This window comes from Mobula birostris, chromosome 4, assembly GCF_030028105.1.
Source record: "Mobula birostris isolate sMobBir1 chromosome 4, sMobBir1.hap1, whole genome shotgun sequence".
NCBI lineage: Eukaryota > Metazoa > Chordata > Chondrichthyes > Myliobatiformes > Myliobatidae > Mobula > Mobula birostris.
Window position 1 is genome coordinate 178,712,737 of NC_092373.1, and position 17,747 is coordinate 178,730,483.

The 17,747-nt window shown below is 41.8% G+C and overlaps 2 protein-coding genes across 2 annotated transcripts in view; both read left to right on the plus strand.

Annotated features, from left to right (window-relative positions):
* Nucleotides 1-9,203, plus strand: part of tmem129 (transmembrane protein 129, E3 ubiquitin protein ligase) — a 42,625-nt gene extending 33,422 nt beyond the window's left edge. Inside the window, exons 4-5 of the mRNA XM_072256611.1 lie at nt 4,381-4,535; nt 9,131-9,203. Of these exons, the coding sequence (XP_072112712.1) occupies nt 4,381-4,535; nt 9,131-9,134 (159 nt within the window). The 3' untranslated portion in view covers nt 9,135-9,203. The remainder of the gene's footprint in view (nt 1-4,380; nt 4,536-9,130) is intronic.
* The window catches only part of LOC140196804 (uncharacterized), a 32,785-nt gene continuing 24,055 nt past the window's right edge, over nt 9,018-17,747 (plus strand). Inside the window, exons 1-2 of the mRNA XM_072256616.1 lie at nt 9,018-9,457; nt 17,256-17,375. Coding sequence (XP_072112717.1) covers nt 9,202-9,457; nt 17,256-17,375 — 376 coding nt within the window. The 5' untranslated portion in view covers nt 9,018-9,201. The remainder of the gene's footprint in view (nt 9,458-17,255; nt 17,376-17,747) is intronic.

Sequence of the window (17,747 nt, forward strand, 5' to 3'; positions counted from 1 at the left end):
GTTCTTTAAGAGATTAAACACTACCTCCTCCTTTAGCTCAATATACCCGAACATCATCTTATACTCCACCTCCATGTGTGCAGATGCTTGATCTGATCCATTGTATGATTGTTTAGTCCTCTTTGTTGCATGCTGCTTTTGATGTTTAGTGTTCCTATGGTTCTGCTCATGTGTCTAAATGTTGCCTTGAGTTCTTAATTACCGGCTGTTAGTCAATTCTCCTAACTCACCGAAACCTCACAGTGGGTGTTCATCTTCTGTTCTTAGAATTTTCACATGTACATCTTGACCTTCCAGCACCTCAGTGGAGATCAGTCATGATGATAGTAAGGTCCTACATAGGAGGCTGGTCAAGAAGGTTCAGTCGCTTGTCATTCAATATGAGGTAGTAAATTGGATTAGACATTGGTTTTGTGGGAGAAGCCAGAGAGTGGTGGAAAAAGGTTGCCTTTCTGAAGACCTGTGACTAGTGGAATACCACAGGGATTGGTGCTGGGTCCTTTGTTGTTTGTCTTCCATATCAATGATCTGGATGATAATGTGGTTAACTGGATCAGCAAAATTGCTGATGACACCAAGACTGGGGGTTTAGTGGACAGCAAGAAAGAATATCGTGGTTTGCAGCCAGATCTGGACCAGCTAGGAATATGGGCTGAAGAATAACAGATGGAATTTTATGCAGACAAGTGTGAGGTGTTACACTTCAGTGGGACCAACCAGGGTAGGTTTTACACACAGGAGTGCTGTACAACAAAGGGATCTGGGAATACAGGTCCATAGTTCATTGAAAGTGGCATCACAGATAGGTGGGGTCATAAAGAAAGCTTTTGGCACATTGGCCTTCATAAATCCAAGTACTGAGTGCAGAAGATGGGATGTCACGTTGATGTCTAAGACGTTGGTGAGGCCTGATTTGGAGTATTGTGTGCAGTTTTGGTCACCTACCTATGGAAAGGATGTAAATTAGTTTGAAAGAGTACAAAGAAAATTTACAAGAATGTTGCCGGGACTGGAGTACCTGAGTTATAAGGAAAGATTAAATAGGCTAGGACTTTATTCCTTGGAACGTAAAAGATTGAGAGGAGATTTGATAGAGGTTTACAAAATTATAAGGGTTGTAGAAGGCGTAAATGTAAGTGGAGTGTTTCCACTGAGGTTAGGTGGAACTACAACCAGAAGCTATCAGATAACATTGATCATCCACATATTTTCAGTTTACCCTAGACAAGAAAGTATGGATTAGGAACATTGCCTGATTTGTGATATCTCCCTTATTGCCTATGATTGTTAATTGAAATGAATGATGAATAATTAATCATGGGTTAAGGGTGAAAGGTGAAAAGTTTAAGGGGAACATGAGGGGAAACTTTTTCACTCAGGGGGTCATGAGAGTGTGGAACAAGCTGCCAGCACAGGTGATGCATACGAGCTTGATTTCAACATTTAAGAGAAGTTTGGATAGGTACGTGGCTGCTAGAGGTATGGGGAGTGGGGGGGGAGGGGCTATGTTCCCAGTGCGGATCAATGGGAGTAGGCAGTTTGGCACAGACTAAACCCACTTGAAGAACAACAGTCCGTTCTACACAGAGCAGTGGTAAAATATAACTTCCATGCAAGGCAGACGACAATTTTCTTAGAAAAATACAGCATAGAAACATGCCCTTCAGCCCTTTTCTATGAATCTATATAAGAAATATATCTGTTATAGTGTTTTTTTCCAGTGGGGAACTAAATGCTATAATTAGAAGTAAAGACGTGTGTTCGTAAATGCAGAGGTAAGTGTTTCTATTTATAGGACTGACCAAGAAACGTATCGTCTGTGCACAATTGCCTTGCATGGAAGTTATATTTTATCATTGATCTGTGCAGAACAGAGTGTGGTTTTTCAAGTGGGTTGTTTGGAAAGTTTGTCATGGAAACCAATACTACAAAGTTTTTCAAGGTTAAATTCCGTTACTTGTTTCATGATGTGTTGATTAATTATTTATCATTCATTTCAATTAACTATCAGGCAATAAGGGAGATATCACAAATCAGGCAATGTTCCTGATCCATACTTTCTTGTCTAGAGTAAACTGAAAATATGTGGATGATCAATGTTAACTGATAGCTTAATAGTCATTTTTCAAAAGTGTTAGCATGTTATTTCATTGTGGCTAAATACTTTAAGCACATTAGTGCTCATTCACTCCCTTGTATCCCTTGCACTATACAACAGTAAAGCAATTTATTTCTGCAGTTTTCAACTGGTTGAAACTGCTAAAAGGAACTCAGCTCCTTCAGCTGAAGATCTGAGAAAACCTTTTGTTTCTTTATCAGTTTTTCTGTTTCACACTGTTATTTTTTCTCTTGTTCACTTGTTCTTATCCTGCTTCTTTTTGTCTACAAGTAGAGCCCATTGCCAGATTGGTCATTATTACACATTCATTGATAACTTTGAAAACTGAGTGGGATAAAGGCTTCAAGGAGAATAAAATTGGAGGAATATGGGCAGAATAAAGCAATGGGACAAATCTTAGAAAGCAATGAAGTCAACTTAATGGACAACAGCCTCCTTGGAACCTCCCACTCTGAATCCACCGCTACCTACAAAGTTATCTCAGTATTGAAAGTGCACGTCCATTGTCAGTGACTTGGAAAGTATTTATTATAAAACTAGTGGTGCTTACAATCAAAATATTATTCCCTACATACTGTACACATGAGATTCTGCAGATGCAGAGAAACACAAGATATTGGAGGAGATCAGCAGGTCAGGCAGCATCTATGGAGAGGAGTAAGGAGCCAACAATGTTATGTTTTGTGACTTCAAAACATTAAACTAATTCAAGGGAAGACACAGGAGACCGACATGTGAGTGAGTCTAACTTCGTGTTTACTTTGAGCGAGGGGCGCACATATCACGTGTGATGATATATGCAATTCACATATTTATACATATAACTTGCAATTAATTATTTAAATGAATAAGAATGTTTAATCAAACTATATATGTGTGTGTGCGTGTGTGTATGTGTGTGTATATATACACACATACACACACACACACACACATACATACACACAAAGGACTGTGAGAACAGCAGAGAAGGTCATAAGGGTCTTCCTACCATCCGTCGGGGACATTTATCAGGAGCGCTGCATATGCAGCGCCCTTTGTATTATTAAGAATCCCACCCATCCATCCAGCATCCTCTTTGACTTTCTACCATCAGGCTGGAGACAATGCTGCAAAAAAAAAATGAATGGTCAGGATGAGAAACAGTTTCTTCCCCCAGGCTATTAGGCTTCTGAGCTCCCTGCCACATCATATTTGAAGTATCACTGGTTAATCTGTTCCGTACCTTACAACACTTAATATTAATGCACTTTAGTTTGTTATTTATGTGTGATTCATCTGTAGATTTTATCCTTACCTTCATAAGTTATCATGTGTTATGTGTACTACTGCGCTTTACACTCTGGTTTGAAGAAACATTGTCTCGTTCCTATATACATTATACGGTTATATACATGTATATAGTTAAATGACAATAAACTTGACTTAGTTTATTTTTCTTTCCAATTGGAAATATATTGTACCAATTTGCATAGCTCAACTAAATCTCCCTGCAGTATAAAAAGTTCACAGCATACCTCACCCAAAGGGATCTCTCCATTTTACCTTCTATGGAGTTAACAAGTATAGCTTGGATTTATGAGTCCAGGTAATCTCTGTACAAATGGAGTTAATGGTCGAGGGAGGGGTGCGGGGGTGGTGTGTGATGCAGATGTAAGCTTGAAGTCCATCAACAGCAAATATTTTTGATGCCGGAACTTTCTAGAGCTACTTAGTTCAACATTGATCAATTGCAATTTAATAGCCATACTATGAAAGGTACAGAATTACCGATTGCATACTGGGCAGCTGTCTCTCCTGAGAATTCTACTTCTGCTTCTTTCATGAATCTGACTGCTAAGGTGAAACTGGTATCCACCTACTCTATGCAGATGCCTGGTATCACTATTTAGACAAGTGCAGTTAAAAGTAAGATATTCTTTTTAAACCATTATGTGTATCTATTCCTTCCTATCACAACTGTTTTCCTTCCTTCTTGTGTTTAAGAGACTGAGGTCTCACTGTGTCTGGATGCATTAAATGATCCTTCAGAATACAACCACTGATAGATTTGACCAAATTTTGCACTTGGTTTTGATCTTATTTAGCCTTTGCCTCACATTCTCATTGTTGTTTCTGGTTACATTTCATTCAAGGCAGTTCATAAGTATATATCGTGATACAGATTAGGAGCATATTTTAACACATTATTTCTGTGCTGTTAGTCTAAATGCAATGTTGCTTAAACATTCTAATTTCTAAATAATTTCTTTTTTTAACAGATTGTACTTTGGAGTAAACTATTCAAAGATTTCACCGCCCCCTTGCATCAGAATATCAGATTCAGATTTAATTATCACATGAGAAATGCAACATTTGCATTAACAACCAACACAGCTAAGAATGTGTTTGGTTCGCATTGCAATGACCCAAATGAGTAAGTGACCTTAGTTGTTTGTGGGAGATTTTGGACGTGGTATGTGGCTAATCGGCCTTTATTTCCACGCGAGTCATCAATAAAGCCATCTGCTATCACCCTCTAAATTACTTTCCTCCCTTGATGTTTTCTTTAAGCATTCCCAGGCAGGTCGTCAAACAGTAGACAATAGGTGCAGGAGTAGGCCATTCAGCCCTTCAAGCCAGCACCACCATTCACTGTGATCATGGCTGATCATCCACACTCAGTACCCTTTTCCTGCCTTCTCCCCATATCCCTTCACTCCGCTATCTTTAAGAGCTCTATCTAACTCTTTTTTGAAAGAATCCAGAGAATTGGTCTCCACTGCCTTCTGAGGCAGAGCATTCCACAGAACCTCAACCCTCTGTGTGAAAAAGTTTTTCCTCAACTCCGTTCTAAATTGTCTACCCCTTATTCTTAAACTGTGGCCTCTGGTTCTGGACACCCCCAACATCGGGAGCATGTTTCCTGCCATGACAGCACTGCTCTCCAAAGTGTGTCTTAATGATTATAGAAAGTGAAAAAGAAGGCTAAAAGTGGCTAGTTCAACCCCCACCATCAACCTCTCCCTTCTTTGACTGGTAACCCAAAAGTGAGGCTGGAGATCATCTGTTCTTTAAGCCTCCCAACAAAATAGCTGCTTTCGAATGTGGTGCATTAACCACAATGTTTTCTTCTGTTACTATCTGCCTTCAGTTCCATTGCCAGGAGGATAACTGTGCCAAGATTACACCCTGACACGTGAATGATCAAAACTTAAATTCATCCACCTACAGCTTCAATTCAGCTAGATCTAGCAAGTGCAGTCTATAGTAGCCCACCTCACAGCAGGAGACCAGGAGGAAACTGGCTCCGTAAAGTGCTGTTCCCACCCTGAAAGGGTTAGAGTCAAGTTGAGTTTATTGTCATATGTAGGAGTACATGTATGCACAGGTGTAAAAAAAAACTTACAGCAGTAGCACAAGCACATATTATCATCCTCAACATTCACAAGAAAGAACAAAAATTGTGCAAGTAAAAATGTCTGTTGGAGTGCAAAGAGATCAAAGCGGTTACAGTTTTGCAAAGGAAAACAGTCTGCAAACAGAATGCCTGCCTTCAGCAAGCCCAGCCATACAGCATTTAGATTTGTGCAGAAATTATTAAAAGTATGTTTACTTCATGTGAGTAACGAATACGTTCCCGACACCAGTGTTCCTGACCCTGGCTCCAGCCACATACCTGCCCCACTCCAGAGCCCATCTCTGAGCACAGATCTGTCTGTAACTTAAAACTCACCTACAAAACTCTGATGGTTACGGGACTTGGAAAGTCACACAGGTGGAACTAACACACAAGGTAGAGGTAATTTTATATCCTGAAGGACAAACATAGGAACATGAGAAATTCTGCAGATGCTGGACATCCAAAGAAACACACACACAATGCTGGAGGAACTCAGCAGGTCAGGAGGCATCCTTGGAAATGAACAAACAGTCAATGTTTCGGGCTAATACCCTTCTTTGGAACTTAAGGAAAGGTTCTGGCCCAGGTTCCTAAACCTGACCGGTCTCTAACCGCAATTTGTTAGACACCACCAGTTCAGTCTCAGGTGGAACGTGCTACATACACCACCATTTGAAGCCTTGAAATTACCCAGATCATTATAGATAGTAAATCAGCATACAATTAGGACTTCCTGTGTGTTTTATCACACTGCACTGTTTCAGTAGTCTGCTATTTTCTTTACTCGGAATTAGTTAATGTGTTTGCCTGGAAATTCTGGGGATGGGAACTCTCGAGAGTCTGAGCTAAAGGCTAATTAACATATTCTGTTACAGAAAGCTATTCAGCCCATCAAGTCTGTGCCAGCTCCCATTAATCCCAATGACCTCCCCCCCCCCACCCCCCACATTTCCACGTGGTTTTGTATCATTCCGGGATGATTTCAGGGTTGAAAGGCTTATCCTAAGAGAAGTGTTTGATGCACTGTGCCTTTATTAACTGGAATTTAGAAGAATCAGGAGTGACTTAATTGAAACCTATGGAATGGTGAAAAGCCTTGATAGAGTGGATGTGGAGAGGATGTTTCCGATGGTGGGAAAGTCTAAGACCAGAGGACACAGCCTCAGAATAGAGGAGCATCCTTTTAGAATGGAGATGAGGAGGAATTTCTTTAGCCAGAGTGGTGAATCTGTGGAATTTGTTGCCACAGGCAGCTATAGAGGCCAAGTCATTGGGTATATTTAAGGCAGAGATTGATAGATTCTTGATTAGTTAGGAAATGAAGGGATATGAGGAGAAGGCAGGAGACTGGGGCTGATGGGGAAAATGGATCAGCCAGGATGAAATGGCAGAACAGACTCGATGGGCCAAGTGGCCTAATGCTGCTCCTATATCTTTCTTATGGTATTTCATTTCATGTTCCCATCAATTACCCGTTAATTATTTTACCATTTAGATCCAACAGACGGTCATTTACAGATAATAATTAATACAGTTATATACCAGCACATCTCTGAGATCTCAGCAGAAACTGGATTTCCCAGAGTAAACCCATGTGGTCAGAAGGAGAACGTGCTGATGCCTCATTGCGAGCACCCGACGTAAGGGTCGAATCTGGGTGCTTGGAGCTGCAAGGCAGCAGCATTGGTTCTCTGTCAAAACGCCATTCGGAAACCGAGCTGAGACTGCTGGTGGAGAGGTGACTGTGGTTTTATTTACAGCAGGGTGACGTTAGGATCAGAGCGACATAGCAATGTAGTGCCACATTGGGACTGTTAGATGGAAGAAGGCCCAACAGGTTTCTTGTCCTGGAGTATTTAGATTAGATTAGATCAGATTAGATTCAACATTATTGTCATTGTGTCGAGTACAGATACAAAGCCAATGAAATGCAGTTAGCATCTGACCAGAAATGCAAAGAATCGTGTTATTTACAAAATAACTACGAATAAAAAGTAAGTGCTACAGCACACAAATATAAAAGTACTGAGACAGTACAATATGGATGCAATACTGCTTAGCGCTGTGATGTGAGGTTCAGCAGTGTTACAGCCTCAGGGAAGGAGCTCTTCCTGTGCCTGCTGGTGCAGGAGCGGAGGCTCCTGTAGCGCCTACCGGATGGGAAGGGAGTAAAAAACTTACAGCAGTAGCACAAGCACGTCCATGGTTAGGGTGAGATGCATCCTTGATAATGCTTTTCGCCCTGCCCAGGCAGCGTTTATGGTAGATGTTCTCAATGGTGGGCAATTGGGTGCCGATAATCCTCTGGGCAGGTTTCACCACACGTTGGAGTGCTTTACGGTCCGATATGGGACAATTGCCATACCACACTGAGATGCAGTTGGTGAGTATGCTCTCAATGGTACAGCCGTAAAAGTCCGTCGGTATCCTGGGACAGAGGTGAGCTTTCTTGATGCTCCGCAGGAAATAAAGGTGTTTTTGATCAGGATGGAGGAGTTCAGGGACCGGGTGAGATCCTCAGAAATGTAGACACGAAGGAATTTGAAGCTTGATACACATTCCACTACAGCTCCGTTGATGTAGATGGGGACGTGAGTGTGGCTCCTAGCATGCCTGAAGTCCACAATGATCTCCTTGGTCTTCTGGGTGTTAAGGGCCAGGTTGTTGTCAGCACATCACGTGGCCAGGTGCTGGACCTCGTCCCTGTAGGCCGTCTCGTCATCCCCTCTGATCAGGCCAACCACCGTGGTGTCGTCTGTAAACTTGATTATGGAGTTAGAACCATGTACAGGAATACAGTCATAGGTGAAAAGAGAGTACAGAAGAGGGCTCGACACACAGCCTTGAGACACGCCGGTGTTCAGGGTGAGAGTGGAGGAGGAGAGGTTCTCTAACTTAACTGATTGGGGTCTGTTAGTCAGAAAGTCCAAGGTCCAATTGCAGAGGGATGAGCTGATACCAAGCTGGCGAAGTTTGGCGATCAGCTGCACACCTAGCTGCCATTTTCTGAGATACCTACTGTACCTAATAAAGTGACCACTGGGTGAATGCCAATGGTCTTCTGCTACTGTAGCCCATCCACCTCAAGGTCTGATGTTTTGTGCATTCAGAGGGGCTTTTCTCCACACCACTGTTGAAACGTGTGGTCATTTGAGTTACCATCTCCTTTCTGTCAGCTTGAACCAGTCTGGCCATTCTCCTCTGACCTCTCCAATTAACAAGGCATTTTCAACCACAGAACTGCTGCTCATTGGATGTTTTTTGTTTCTCGCTCCGTTCTCTGTAAACTCTGGAGACTATTGTGTGTGAAAATCCCAGGAGATCAGCAGTTTCTGAGATGCTCTAACCACCCTGTCTGGCACCAACAATCATTCCACGGTCAAAGACACTTAGATCACATTTTTCCCCCATTCTAATGTTTGGTCTGAACAGCAACTGAACCTCTGGACCATGTCTGCGTGCTTTTACGCATTGATATGCTGCCTCATGATTGGCTGATTAGAGAGCTGCATTAACGAGTAGGTGTACTTAACAAAGTGGCTATTGAGTGTTTACATCCTTCAGAGAAGTGGAGATCCATAACCTAGCAACTATCCGGGTGCATGTCATCTGTCTGCTTTTATTCACAGATGAAACAGCGGATTTTAAAATTATTCAGCACCCTCCAGAGGCCAATGTTTCTGTGGGCAACAATGTAGTGATGATGTGTTCCTGGGACAGCAACCAGATTGAGAGCGTCAGAGTGAACTGGCTAAAGGACAACATCAACATTTTTTCAAACAAAACAGGAAAATACCAGTATGGAAGGACAAAGTACATTGTTGAAATGAACAGCTCAAGCCTTACCATTCTGAGTGTCTCGCAGAATGACTCTGCAATCTACCACTGCGAGGTATTCGTGGAAATTCCATCATTCAGAAGAGCAAGGGGAGAAGGGACAATATTAAACGTCATTGGTAAGATGATTCATTGTGCTTCTACCTTATGAATTAAATATGCACAACAGACATGTATGTTTTATCTATTATACTTGCAATTTTCCCATCCAGGCAGATTCTATTGCTATTCCGGATGGAGTCATAGAGTTACACACAGAGAAAAAAAAATTGCTGAAGGAACTCAGCAGGTCACTGGAGGGAAATGAACAGCCAACATCTTGATTTTCTACCAGGACTATAAAGAAGAAGGGCAAAAGTCAGAATAAGAAGGTGGGGAAGGGGAGGAGCAATAGCTGCAGGTGATAGGTGAATCCAGGGGAGAGGAATGGGCATAATGTGAGAAGCTGGGAGGTGATAGGTGGAGGAGGCGAAGGGCTGAAGAAGATGGAAGCTGATAGGAGCGTGTAGTGGGCAATGGAGTAAAGGAGGTAGATAACTGGAGGGAGAAAGGTGTGGGTCTTGAGGACAGGGAAGGGAAGGAGAAGGGACCAGAGGGACAAGGGAAAACTAATGGGAGGGGAACAGGTAGGTATAGCTAATGGAAGTTAGAGAAATAAATATTGATACCATCAGTTTGGAGGCTTCCAAGAGAGAATATAAAGTGTTATTCCTCTAATCTGTGTCTCACCTCAACTTGGAGTACTGCAGGCCGAGCACAGACATATTTGTATGGGAATGGGAAGTGGAAGTATGAGAGATCCTGGCTGTTATGGCAGATGAAGAGATAGGGAGCAATGGAATAGAAGCAGGACCTTTGACCCCACTTGTCCATGCTGATCAAAGTGCGTAGCTGAACCGGTCCCATTTGCCTGCATTTGCTGATATGCCTCTAAAGGTTTCCTGTCCATGTACCTGTATAAAATGTCTTTTAAACATTGTAATTGTATCCACGCTACCACTTCCTCTGGCAGCTAGTTCCATATAACCTCCACCATCTCTCTGAAAATCTTGCACTTCAGGTCCCGTTTAAATCTTTCCCCTCTCTCCTTAAACCTATGTCCTCTAGTTTAACACGCTCCTACAATGGGAAACAGAGTATGAACATTCACCTTATTAATGCCCCCAATGATTTTATAAACTAGGAATTGACCCTTCAGGCACCTACACGCCAGAAAAAAAAACAGCGCAGCATATGCAATCTCGCTTTTTTATTTAAAGTAAGGCAAAGACTCCCGAGAAAGCCAAAAATATAGTCTGTTACAAATGCACCATCGGGAAGTTTTTAATAATGCTTTAAAACCAGCAAAGTAACCAGAACAGTGTCTGGACACGTGCATCTGTGCTGTACAGGGGTTCTGTGTTGAATTAGATTCCAGGCCATTGGTATTCTACTGACCTCTGCTGGAATATTGTATAATTGCACATAGGGGGCAGTTCAATACAGTCTGTTAAACATCAACAGTTAAACATCCTCCAAAAACTCATTGAGCAAGGTCCTTGGTAACAACTAGCTGCAAGGAGATTCTGGAACTGTAACTCTGTATTATTTAGTCATAAAGTCATAGAGAAATACAGCAAGGATACAGGCCCTTCAACGCAATGAGACCATGACGATCACAGACCCCACCCAACTAGTCCCAGTGGCCTACATTTGGCCCAGATCCCTCCATACCCCTTTCCCTACCTATCCTACTTCTTTTTAAAAGATGCTGTTGTACCTGCCTCAACCACCTCGTCTGGCAGTTTGTTCCATATACTCAACACCCCCTGTGTGAAAAAAGTTACCCCTCAGGTGCCTTTGAAATCTCTCCCCTCTCATCCTAAATCAATGGACCCCTAGTTTTGGTCTCCTACGCCAGGGAAAAGACTGTTGCATCCACCTTATCTACGCCTCTCATAACTTTAAACATTTCTATAAAGTCACCCCTCATTCTCTTCAAATATATCCAAAAAAGAATTAATACCTTTATTTTTCTAAAGTAAAAAAATTGGATCACACTTTTATTTGGAATAATAAAAGACCAAGGATTAGTAAATGTCACTTACAAAAGTTGAAAAAGGATAGAGGTCTTGCTTTGCCTAATTTAGTAATGTATTATTGGGCTGTTAATGTCCAATACATGTCCTTTTGGTTATACTGGGTTGATAAAAACGATCAGCCAGTTTGGGTAGACCTGGAACTGAAAGCTGTGAAACAGTTTTATTTAACCTCGTTATTGGGAGTTGCTTTACCTATACAATTAGCTAAAGTTGCTAATTTAAACCTATACCCTGTGATTAAGCACTCTTTACAAATTTGGCTCCAGTTCCGCAATTTTTTTAATCTTAAAAAAATTAAACTTTGTAGTTTAATTTATTGAAATTATTTTTTAAACCTTCTTTGAGTGATCCAATTTTTTTGTCGCCCCTCATTCTCCCACACTTCAAGGAATAAAGACCTAGCCTGCCCAACCTCCCCCGTAACTCAGGCTCTCCAGTGCTGGCAACATCGTCATAAATCTTCTCTGCACTATTTTCAGGTTAACCACATCTTTTCTGTAACAGTGACCTAAAGTGTGCAGAGTACTGCAAGCGTAGCCTTACTAAGAACTTAATCAACTGCAATATAACGACCTAGTTTCAATACTTGTTATTCTGACATATGAAGACCAGCATGTTAAATTGCAATTTCACCACCGTATCTAACTGTGACGCCACTTTCAATGAACTATCCATTTGTATTCCTAAGTTCCTCTGTTCCAATGCACTCCCTTGTGCCTTATTATTTGTAACGTAAGTCCTACTCTGGTTTGACTTTCCAAAATTCATCACCTCACACTTACCTGCATTGAAATCTATTTGCCACTGCTCAGGTTCATTAATTTATCACATACAGTGAAGCGTTAAAAAAAAATTCACCACTGTGTCGAACTGTAAAGCTACTGAGAATGAACTATGTACTCCTAGGTCCCTCTGTTCCAATAAACTCCCTAGTGCCTTATCATTCCTAGTAGAAGTCCCACACTGGTTTTACTCTGCAAAATGCATTATCTACATTTGCCTGTATTGAAATCTATTTGCCACTGCTCAGATTCATTTATTTATCACATGTACCTTGAAACATATAGAGGGACATGTCGTTTTATGATAACAACCAACACAAGATGTGCTGGAGCAACCCACAAGTGTTCCCAACCAACCTCCTAACTCATCAAGATCCCCCTGTAATGTAAGATAATCTTCTTCTCTGTCTGCAATACCTCCTAATTTCAAGACATCTGCAAAGTGAATGATCAAGTCTTCTGCACGTGCATCCAAAATCAAATTAATTAAAAACAGAAAACACTGGAGATACTCAATAAGGTAACCAGCATCTGTGGAAAGGCAAACAGAGTTTTAGGTTGGTAACCTATCCTGGTTCTGACAAAAAGTCGTTGGCCTGGAACATTATCTCCGATTTTTTTTCTTCCTGCAGAGAGAGAATGGAGGGATGTGGACATTGCATTGGCAGAAGGATTTACTTATAGTAATGAAAAAATACTTATTGTAATTTTATAATAATTAGTTATAAATATTTACAGTAATTTTTGCATATTGCACTGTACTGCTGCTGCAAACAACACATTTCACAACACATTTTGGTGATAATAAACCTGATTCTGATTCAGATTCTCATTTATAGATAATTGACAACAGATGCAGGAGTAGGCCATTCAGCCCTTCGAGCCAGCACCGCCATTCAGTGTGATCATGGCTAATCATCCACAATCAGTACCCTGTTCCTGCCTTCTCCCCCATCCCTTGGCTGTGCTATCTTTAAGAGCTCTATCTAACTCTTTCTTGAAAGCATCCAGAGAATTGGCCTCCACTGCCTTCTGAGGCAGAGCACTCCACAGATCCACAACTCTCTGAGTGAAAAAGTTTTTCCTCACCTCTGTTCTAAATGGCCTACCCCTTATTCTTAAACTGTGGCCTCTGGTTCTGGACTCCCCCAACATCGGGAACATGTTTTCTGCCTCTAGCGTGTCCAATCCCTTAATAATCTTGTATGTTTCAATCAGATCCCCTCTCATCCTTCTGAATTCCAGTGTATACAAGCCCAGTCATTCCAATCTTCCAACATATGACAGTCCCGCCATCCCAGGAATTAACCTCATGAACCTACGCTGCACTCCCTCAATAGCAAGAATGTCCTTCCTCAAATTTGGAGACCAAAACTGCACACAATACTCCAGGTGTGGTCTCACCAGGGCCCTGTACAACTGCAGAAGGACCTCTTTGCTCCTATACTCAACTCCCCTTGTTATGAAGGCCAACATACCATTAGCTTCCTACACTGCCTGCTGTACCTGCATGCCTACTTTCAGTGACTGATGAACAAGGACACCCAGATCTCGTTGTACTTCCCCTTTTCCTAACTTGACACCATTCAGATAGTAATCTGCCTTCCTGTTCTTGCTACCAAAGTGGATAAGCTCACATTTATCCACATTAAACTGCATCTGCCATGCATCTGCCCACTCACCTAACCTGTCCAAGTCACCGTGCATTCTCATAACATCCTCCTCACCTTTCACACTGCCGCCCAGCTTTGTGTCATCTGCAAATTTGCTAATGTTACTTTTAATCCCTTCATCTAAATCATTAATGTATATTGTAAATAGCTGCGGTCCCAGCACCGAGCCTTGCGGTACCCCACTAGTCACTGCCTGCCATTCTGAAAGGGAGCCGTTAATCCCTATTCTTTGTTTCCTGTCTGCCAACCAATTTTCTATCCATGTCAGTACACTACCCCCAATACCGTTTGCTCTAATTTTGCACACTAACCTCCAATGTGGGACCTTATCAAAGGCTTTCTGAAAGTCCAGGTACACTACATCCACTGGCTCTCCCTTGTCCATTTTCATAGTTACATCCTCAAAAAATTCCAGAAGGTTAGTCAAGCATGATTTCCCCTTCGTAAATCCATGCGGACTCGGACCTATCCTGCCACTGCTATCCAAATATGCCGCTATTTCATCTTTTATAATTGATTCCAGCATATTCCCCACCACTGATATCAGACTAACTGGTCTATAATTGCCTGTTTTCTCTCTCCCTCCTTTCTTAAAAAGTGGGATAACATTAGCTACCCTCCAATCCACTGGAACTGATCCTGAATCTATAGAACATTGGAAAGTGATTACCAATGCATCCACAATTTCTAGAGCCACCTCCTTAAGTACCCTGGGATGCTGACCATCAGGCCCTGGGGATTTATCAGCCTTCAGTCCCATCAGTCTATCCAATACCATTTTCTGCCTAATGTGAATCTCCTTCAGTTCCTCCGTTACCCTAGGTCCTCCGGCCACTATTATATCTGGGAGATTGTTTGTGTCTTCCCTAGTGAAGACAGATCCAAAGTACCTGTTCAACTCATCTGCCATTTCCTTGTTCCCCATAATAAATTCACCCGTTTCTGTCTTCAAGGGCCCAACTTTGGTCTTAACTAATTTTTTCCTCTTCACATACCTAATGAAGCTTTTACTATCCTCCTTACCTTCGTACCTCATCTTTTCTCCCCATATTGCCTTTTTAGTTATTTTCTGTTGCTCTTTAAAAGTTTCCCAATCCTCTGGCTTCCGGCTCATCTTTGCTATGTTATACTTCTCTTTTATTTTTATACTGTCCTTGACTTCCCTTGTCAGCCACGGTCACCCTTACTCCCCTTAGAATCTTTCTTCCTCTTTGGAATGAACTGATCCTGCACTTTCTGTATTATTCCCAGAAATACCTGTCATTGTTGTTCCACTGTCATCCCTGCTAGGGTATCTTTCCAGTCAACTTCGGCCAACTCCTCCCTCATGGCTCCATAGTCCCCTTTGTTCAACTGTAATAGTGACACTTCTGATCTTCCCTTCTCCCTCTCAAATTGTAGATTAAAACTTATCATATTATGGTCACACTTATCATATTATGGTATATTATTTAGTGAGGCATTTAATTCCTAGTTTAATTAGTTAAGGGCCTGCTCCTGTACAATATTCCAGAGGCAGCCTGATCATTGAATGTTCCTAGCACTTCCTGTTTTCATTATTGACTTCCAAACCTGCAGCTCTGATGAGTTAAACTAGGAAACTGCATATCATGCCTCGGTCAGACCACCTAAGGGTACTAGAGTCCTCCAGACTCTAAAGTTCCTTCTTCCATGATTATTAGTTGATTGTTTTCACCTCTGCTTTGTTTTATTTATCTGTGTACCTGTACCTTGTTTTCTTTGCCTATTTAAGTTTCCTCTGGTTTGTTCAATTTTGCTCAGTCTTGAGCCCACCTACCCTGTGTGTAGTGATTTTCGAGCCCTAGCCAGTGCTCCCTACTAACCAATCCACAAGCGAAGATTCTTTGTTAATACCATCCTCATCTCTTGTCTCCTCTGCACTTGGGTCCACCTGGTCTAAGTCTCTCTTGGTAGCCTACTAGTTAACCATAGGGAAGTTCATTGTAACATCCCCAGTTCAAACCCAGCAACAATCCCTTTGACACCGCATATACAAAAAAATAAACTGTTATTTGGGGATTGGGGAACTTCAGTTATTGCCTTCAGTCTGGATAATGCTCCTCTAACCCCCTTCGATGTTGGTCTCACTATGATTAAAGGATAACGCTGAAGGATAACTCAGTACAACACCACCAATACTGTGCATTACCTGCAGCAACTTGGCAAAACTTCTTCGAAGATACTTCCCTGGTTCAGATTCAGATTTATTTATTTATCACATGCACATCGGAACACAAGTGGAATGTGGCATTTGTATTAACAGCTAATACACCCAAGAATGTGCTGGAGGGGGGGCGGGGGGGCAGCCCACAGTGTCGCTGCACATTGCAGTTCCAGCATAGCTGCCTACAATGCTCAGCGAAACAGCACAGGCTGCAACACGAGAACAACAGCAAAGGAAGCTCTTTTCCCACCCACCTCCACACACACACACACACACACACACACACACACACACACACACACACACACACACACCTCCAACCCCAGGACAGGCCACTTCTGGGCCTCCAGCCCTTGGCCTCGGACTCTCTGTAGCTGTGTAAGACAGGAGTGCTTACTAAAGCTGGCCTTGCGGGTGATTCCCACAGCCTCCAGCATCTGGAAGGATACAAGCACCAGAACCCGTGAACACCCCACCATTTCCGATCGCTGCAACAAGTCGCATGCTATTGTAACTTGCACATATATCTCTGCTCCTTCTTGGATCAACATCGTCATTTCCATAAAAAATACAAAGGGAAATTCTTGACAAAAATCAGTCATTCCTTCCCAACAGTCACACGGTACAGCTACTCCTGCAGCATCCAAGAAGGTTACCTCCTCCCTCTTGAGGGCAGTTAGAAATCAAAGTCAAAGAATTTAATATTGTCAAAGTATATTTATGTCACTGTATCTTGAGATTCATTTTCTTGCAGACACTTACAGGAAAATAAATAAAATAAAATTTATGAGAAATTATACATATAGACTGACAAACAACCAATGTGCAAAAGAAGACGAATTGTACAAATATATATAAATATATAAATAATGCTGAGAACATGAGTTGTAAAGAGTCCTTGAAAGTGAGTCCGTAGATATATGGGATCATTTCAGTGTTGTGCTAAGTGGAGTTATCCATGCTGACGGTTGAAAGATAATAACTGTTCCTGAACCTGGTGGCGTGTGGCCTATGGCTCCTATACCTCCTGCCCAATGGCAGCAGTGAGGAGAGAGCTTGGCCTAGGTGCTGGGGGTCCTGCTTTCTTGTGGCAGTGCTCCTTGTAAATGGTGGGGAGGGTTGTGTCTGTGATGGATTGAACTCTATCTACCACTGTCTGGAGATTTTCTTTAATAGAATGTCTATTTTTAATATAGATATCGCTACTGAGACGGATTTCATCACCTGGATTCTGGTAGCCGTCAGTCCCATAATACTGATCGTGTTCATAGTTTTGTTCTACTGCTTCTGGAGAGCAAAATGCTCACAGCGGAATGGTGAGGATCACACAACTCAGGAGAAAAATATAAATGTATTTTGATTAAGAAGTTTCTACTGTTCACTGTGTTAGGAATTATGTCTTGCTGATCTTTTACGTCAGCTTCATTTTCCTGCACTGGCCTCATACCTTTTGATTCCATTAATACCTATTATCAATCTCTTTAAGGACATAAATGACACTAACTGAAGAACAATTAATATATGGAAGAAAGGTCTAATCAGAATTCCAGGCACAGTTGGACTGAGATAGTTCAAAGTTAGCTCTTCAGTGATATACCTCGCCCTTGTAAAACAACATTTGTTTCTATCAACAGGTTCATAACTTAACATTTTTTGTCATGTCTAAAAAGTATGATCCCATACTTGTC